Below are 7,371 nucleotides of genomic sequence, written 5' to 3' on the forward strand. Positions count from 1 at the left end.
AAGTACCAGACCAAGTGCAAATGTGCAGAGCAACCCGATCTATAGACGTATTCAATAGGTTCAGGGAAAGTTGCAACATACAGCTTTCTCCTGCCAGGAGGAAAGGCAGCTACCCACCAAGACAACCATGAAGGACATCACTATCCAAATATTTAATCCTGTATTTCTACATAACTGTACTGCATTAGTGACATCTCTGAAGCTCTGAGGTGACAAAGCAAGACAGAAATAAAAGCTTAAGTCCCAAAGGGTGATTACAAACCTTTCCCAACACATATGCCACTATATGCTGGAATCTCTTCCTACCTGCTCTCCTTGGTCTCCTATTAACCTTTCATTTCATCTATTACACCTACCTGGGATTCTCCAGCTGCCAATATTACTTGAAGAGTCTCTCTACTATCCCTCAGGCTACTATTCAAACAAAGCCACACTACACAAATTTCTGCTAAGTTCCACTGTTTCCCATGGTGCAAAGCAGAACAGTGGCTTAAACCAGCACTTTCAACCTGAAGATGAAGATCTGTTCTCAAAAATAAATTTACTGATTATCCAAATGCAACTTTTTTTCTTTTGTCAAATATGTTCAGTGGGGGAAAAAAAAGTCTCAGGATGATCAGTAGGATGCACTGAAAAACCATGACTGCCGAAGTTACAACAAAACAGATTTTCTGAAACTTAAACTGAGTTAGGAGCCAATTTTATGGGCTCCCTCTTTTAGCACAAGCTTCTGAAAAGCATATACAGCCATGTAATGAAGTATTCAACTTTGCTGAAATTAGTGTTTAAGAGTCAGGGGTTTTTCTTGCTTCACTAGGGGAGGGGGGTTGCCACCCAAAATTCACATTGTAAACCAAGTGGTGCTTGAATTTTTTTCCACATTGACTTCAACATCCCTAAAACAAAACTGCCTTCAGTGAAACTAGCTGAAAAAAATGACAAAGTAATAGATATAATCACAAGGAATAATCAAAATCCTGGAAAATTTTATTAACTTCAGAGAGTACTAAAATAAAAAAGGTAAAAAATTCATAATTTAGCACAGAAGGTTTTTTCAAAGCAATTATCTGGGAAGAAAATAATCTGTGTTTTGAATACCTTCTTGAAGTTTTAAAAGAACATCAGACACTTTGTAATAACTTCAGTTACTACAAGCTGGCACACTGCATTTCTATACTAGCAACAGTCAAATATAACCAGCAATGCTGAGCACAGTGCAGTTTATAAGTAGATAGAACAATATCCCTAATTAAACACCACATTTAAATTAAATATTAGATGTTGGGGGTTCTTTTACCCCATAAACAGAGTTTCAGTTCAGGTCATGGATCATCCTGAATTTACACACAATGGTAACATATTAATGAGCTGGAATTCCTCTTTATATCTGGCTCAGTTACACACAGGATGAAGCCTCAAAACATTTTGTCTATGTCACGTCCACTGCTCAGACTTAACCAAATAGAACAGACAGCACAACTCTCAAACACAATTCTATTATAATGAAAAACATGGGCAACAGCATACAAGTTCCTTAAAAGTATGCAACCACAAGTAAACGAATAAACAAATGTATATCAAGACTAGCATCCCATCAAAATTAATCTCCTCATACTGACAGCTAATCTTCATAAACCATCATCTGCTGAGCTTATTGTTCCACAGGTAACTAAAGGTCACTGAAGACAGAATTATTTTTGGTCTGACATTACAACTAACAAAATATTCTTGTAAATATATTTTCTTTCTTATTCATTCTGTACCGAGATATTAAGCAAGTGACACAAAATATTTCTACAGTGATGGTTTTGCTGGTGAAATATATACATTTCCCAGTGAAATAGCATCACTAGAAGCATGTTTCTTTAGCTCTTCATTCTAACTTTACAAAATGTGTTAACAGTGAAGAATGTAGCCCGCACAGACATTTAACAAGAGCCATTGAATGCCTCATTCCCAAAATCTCATGTTAAGTGTTCCAACTGAACAGGGCAGTGATAAAGAATACTAATTGAAACTAATCTACAGACATTAAAAATATCTGTATCAATAAGATTCTAAAAATACCGTATGTTTCTGGAAACACTGTGAAAACATACAGTGTAATTAGATATTGGGAAGAAGCAACTCATCAAACAGAGCAATTTAAAGCTAATATTCTTTTAACTGCTACTATCCTTGGAATAACCACTTACAAAAAATGATAGCCCAAGGTGCAAGAATAACTTTTTCATTAGAAGTCATCAGACCTTAATGTGAAGAATAAACACTAAAAGAAACATGAAATATTTAATTCTTGTTTTAAATCTTATTATTACATTTAAGCCTCCTACAAAACAAAAAATTGTTACACACACAAGTGTAAAAATAAGTCAGCACCTTCTATGACAGATTTGATACACTGGCATAATAAACAAAAGGGGGGAAAACCAAAAATGAGTTCCAGGAATGCCTTTTTTATTCACATCCCTATAAGTCATAATTTGATGGATGTCAGTTTTATGTCAACTGTACAGTAGATGACAACTAGAATAAGTAAAGTTTCATGACAGGATGATTTACTCATTCAAGTCTCTGAAATACCAACACAAATATCTGACACAACAGATAGACAGTACTGTTCTACACACCAGAACTTCAGTCCCACAAATTGTGGCTGAAGGAAACAGCACAGTATACCAGTTTATGATCAATTAGTTCAAAGAATCCAAAGTATTTTACTAGAAAATAAAAATCAGCTACCTACCAATATAATTTGCAGGTCTAATATTTTTCATTTCAATATGAAATATGTATACACCCCCTTTTATTGCTCACTCATTCTCTTATATGTTCTATGTGGACAGCTTCTGCCATCCTCCTTACCATTACTACTCTTAGGCACAGAACCAGTTTCAGATTGGTCTGTTAACTCAGTATCACATCTTCCCTCAAAGCTCCTCTAAGCTGAAACCTACCACGACAACTGAAAGACTATTGTCTGCTAACATGCAGTCAGTATGGACTGCTGACACTGACTGAATTCAACCACTTGAAAAAGCTTCTAGCCCAAAGCCAACAACTTTTGCTACATTGAAAATGTTAGCACAGTCCCCTACACCTTTAATGCTAAATCATAACTTAGTTTCACTAAGTAGATATTACACCAAATAATTTAACAGAACAGAGATTAATTGTTCTGTTTCACTATTATTTTCACTTAGGTCATAGTCTCACAAAGAGAATACATCATGAGTATTTGTTATTTAAAAGGATGCACTACATAAAAAATCCAAATTCAGAAATGCAAAAATCTCTTCCTTACATAGCAAGCAGAGATGTGTTTTGATTCAAACATTCCACAGCAGTGACAAATTATAGAACACAAGAATATGCTAACAAAAATAAGCAAAAGTAAAGCTGACTAGTGCATTTTCACACACTGCAACATACCACCCAAATAGAAATGCTTAATACTTCCAGTCCAATTCACATATACAGAGTACAGTTCAAAAGCTACCTGTGTGAGTCTCTAACAGATGCACCTAATTAACCTCACTTAAACTGAGAAATGATATTTTAAAGATTGTGAAGCCATGAACTACTTGCTACAACAAGTCTGACTTTTCTTCTCATTTAAGGGCAACATGGAAGGTTACAACCACAAACTATTTCAATAACATGAAACAGTTAATAAGTGCACTTTGAGCAAAAAAAAAAAAAAAAGAGAAAACAAGTATTCAGGAACAATCAAACTAAGCATGTCTGAGGAGGTAAACATGTTCATTTTTCTCTGAAGGCAGAGAAATCAGAAAGAACAGGCCTCAATGAGATCTGGGAACCATGTGCCACCTCACAAGCAATACATGTAACAAGAAGCAGATAGTCTGCACGTAGACAGAATAATAGAATAAGTATGCTGTGAATAACATTAAATGACAGCTCACAGAGAACAATTAAATTAGTTCAGATAATGAACTAAGAGGGGCAAAGAGTACCCAAGCTCAAAAAAAAGGTTCTTATCTGCATAAGCATAATAAGCATATTAACACACAGAGGTAGTTACGTGCATGCTGTTCTATAGCTCAGTTTGCTGAGCAGCTAAGAATTAAATAGGCACAAAGTAGACTGTTTAGGCAGAAAGAAATTCCAAATAGACTATTAGTAAGAAAACAAATTCCAGACAAAATATGCAAGATATAATCTGAAATGCTGTTTACAACTGACTTGCCAAGAATTTTTAGATAAAAGAATATTAAGTAGTTAGTAGTTCCTTCTGTAGGAAATAAATCCCACTGAGTATGGTATTTAAAAACTAAGACCTTGACAGAAACATTAAAAAAAAATCAGAAAAGCAGAAGGCCTACAAACACAGACAAAAGATCAGTTACTGGTGCTAAAATGAAGCAAGACTACAAAAATTTTGAGAATAAGGAAGGTGATGTTTTCTGCTCACAGATATGAGTAACTAGTCACATGGTTGCTGTCTAGCAAACTAAGGAAGCTGTTCAGATGATTCTTCCTGATGATTCTACTCACTACACAGAAAGACCCAAGGTGTACTGTTAAGAAAAGATTATACAAGCATATCACAACGGCAGCTAAAAAGAAGTAACTATTTAACTGTCTGACTTCTGACATTAATCTTTTGGAAAATAACACATCGTAAACCTATATACTGCTGTGCCACAGTAAAAGTGCTGGGAAGTAATATTTTGGCACACAATTTACTGTCATCCTGCTCTGAAATAAAAGACACCCTATAGTTACAACCTCTTGCTATGATTGTCAGACATTATACTCTATAAAAGCAATATTACAGAATTTTACAGAAATACAAGGACAACTTACCTTTATTTCCCTGTCCTTTAGGTCTCTGTATATGGGAAAGGGGGGAGGGGGGGAAGCAAAACAAGGTCAGTTAGAATCCTCTGGCATCAACTTCACTGTAATTCTATTTATTTGCCAATTCTGCCCTTTTCAACTTAAAGATCACTTTAAATTACTAAACCATGCTATTATGAAAATGTTGTGACATTACTTAAAATAACAAAATCAAAGCCTGATAGAAGTTAACTAAAAATATTGAAATAACCTAGGACTTAACAGCATGTGAAGTTTAAATGGTGCTGAAAAGCTGAACAAGTGAATTTTAATTGCCCCAGGGCCTGAAAAACATCAGCAATAAACAAAAATAACACAGAATCTAAAAAAAGGTTAGTACCTAAAGATTACTACCAACACCCAAATTGCATTATGATATGTCATCTTTTGAATTGACTGAGAGGTACTAATCACAGAATAGCATACAAATGCCTTGCTTTTTAGATATACAAAAGAATAGAGAGTTGTATCATATGCTGAACTTCAAGTTGTGCATTCCTCACCTAGGCAATTATACAGTCTGTACCAAGCTTTCACACAAGGAAATAATTCCTTAAGGAGGACTTTTTTTTTTAGGATTAGTCATTACAAAACACTGTTAATCTGTCATGCACTAAGAATCAATGTAACATTACAAGTTACAGTATCTTTAATTCCTCTACAGCAAGACAAAATAACTTCAAAAAAACAAACGCTATTCCATGAAAATCTAATTCACCTTCTCATATTACTTTCAACTAAGCAGAAGCGGATCTCCAGGCTCCATAATTCTCCTAACAATTTTTAGCCCTGAAGAACTCAGTATTCAGAGTTTTGAAAATTTAGGAGGTAACCACCTCCAAGTTACTTTCATGAGAATTTGTCTCGGTTGCCATAAAACTGTTCAACACTTCTTCAGCTAGAGGTACACTGGTTAGACACTACCCTCTCCCAATACGGGAAGAATCTCTGAAACCTGAAAAACCCCAACCACCTCATCTTTTGGGATGACTCTAATCCAGACACAAAGGCATGCAAAAGCCAACAAGAGACACAGAACTAGAAAAAGTTGGGAAGAAGCAGCCCTCATGAAAGACAGAACAATGAAAAGCTAAGAGATCACTGAGCTAGAAATAAATGCTTAAAGGAAACTGGAGAGCATGCACAGAGACAAAAGAAACAGAACATTAAAGGCACAGAGAGAAAATAAAAGGAGGCAAGAGACTGCAGGGCTAAAACTTTTGGGGAGTGGCAGAAACCCACGGAAGAAGCAGATATCAAGACAGAATAGCTTCCAGCCAGAAAGAAAGACCATAAGAGGCCTAGCAAAGGTAAAAAAATAACAAATTCTAAGCACCGTGAAGGACCAAGTTTACAAAAGTGCTACACAGCGCAAAGAGAAAAACTGAGAACTACTGGAAGAAGCGAAGGTCGAGGGAAAAGGAGAAGTCAGAGGCCCGAAGGGAGAAAGGTGGGCGAGGATAGCGAAAGGCAGGAAGATGCGGTAACGGGGAGCCTGGGGTGCGCAAGGAGAGGAGTCGGCGGCAGGCGCCGCGGGGAGCCCGGCTCTACGGCGCTCCGGAGCGAAGACCCGGCAGCCCGGGGGCCTGGCCGGGCAGGGCCGGCTCCCGAGGAGGTCACGCACAAAGGGGGCCGCGGGCGGGGGCCGGGCCGGCGGCGCTCGGGGCTGAGCGCGGCGGCGGGCGCTGCGGGCGGGCGGGGAGGCGGAGCGGCTCCGGCGCGGCTCCGCGGTTATAAATAGGGGCGGCCGGGCCGGGAAGGAGGCCCGCACCCCGGCTGCGATGGACAGCCGCTCCCCATGGCGGCGGGGAGGGAAGGACGGAGGGAAGGAAGGAGAGAAGGAAGGAGGAGGCCGCGAACCGCGCCGCCCCGGCGGCGAGGGAAGGTGCAGGTGGCCGCCCTGCCGCCGCCCTCCCCCGCCGCGGGTAGCGACGGGGCCGGGAAGAGGGGAGAGCGGGCGGCCGCCCCCCGCCCCGCGGGCGGTACCTGGTCGACGCTGGTGGCTGACATTCTTCACGGGGAGCCGCGATCCCCTCGCTCCGCTCCGCCTGGGCCTCGAGTGATTCCGCACGCCGGGGCCGCTCGCTCGCCTCCGCCGCCTCCTCCCCACCGCCGCCGCCTGATTGTCGTCGCCGCCGCCGCCGCCTGGGCTCGCTGCCGCCGCCGATCGGGTTCCCGCTGGAAGGAGCCGGCCGGCCGCACGCAGCGCCGCTTCCCCCCCCTTGCTCCGGGCTCCGCTTCCCCACAATGGCGGACGAGGCTCCGGCTCCCACTTCCGCTCCGCGCCGCCCTGACCTTCCGCTCCCCCCGCCGCCGCCGTCGCCGCTGACCTTTCCCTTCCCGTCCCCGCCTCCTCCATGTCACGTGGGGCGCCAAGCCGCGCCGCGCGCGCGCGCCCTCCCGCCGCCCAGCGGCTCCCGCGGCGCGGGGGGGCGGGGCCTGGGCGGGGGGCGTGAGCGCGCGTGCGCGCGGCGGGAGGCGGCGGGCGGAAGGAGCCGCGGCTGTTCC

At 41.8% G+C, this 7,371-nt stretch overlaps 1 protein-coding gene across 1 annotated transcript in view; it reads right to left on the reverse strand.

Annotated features, from left to right (window-relative positions):
* The window catches only part of YTHDF3 (YTH N6-methyladenosine RNA binding protein F3), a 28,503-nt gene extending 21,351 nt beyond the window's left edge, over positions 1 to 7,152 (reverse strand). Inside the window, exons 1-2 of the mRNA XM_021555626.3 lie at positions 6,850 to 7,152; positions 4,831 to 4,855 (exon numbers count right to left, since the gene is read on the reverse strand). Coding sequence (XP_021411301.2) covers positions 4,831 to 4,855; positions 6,850 to 6,873 — 49 coding nt within the window. The 5' untranslated portion in view covers positions 6,874 to 7,152. The remainder of the gene's footprint in view (positions 1 to 4,830; positions 4,856 to 6,849) is intronic.
* Positions 7,153 to 7,371: the final 219 nt, after the last annotated feature.

This window comes from Lonchura striata, chromosome 1 (genome assembly GCF_046129695.1).
Source record: "Lonchura striata isolate bLonStr1 chromosome 1, bLonStr1.mat, whole genome shotgun sequence".
Classification (NCBI taxonomy): domain Eukaryota; kingdom Metazoa; phylum Chordata; class Aves; order Passeriformes; family Estrildidae; genus Lonchura; species Lonchura striata.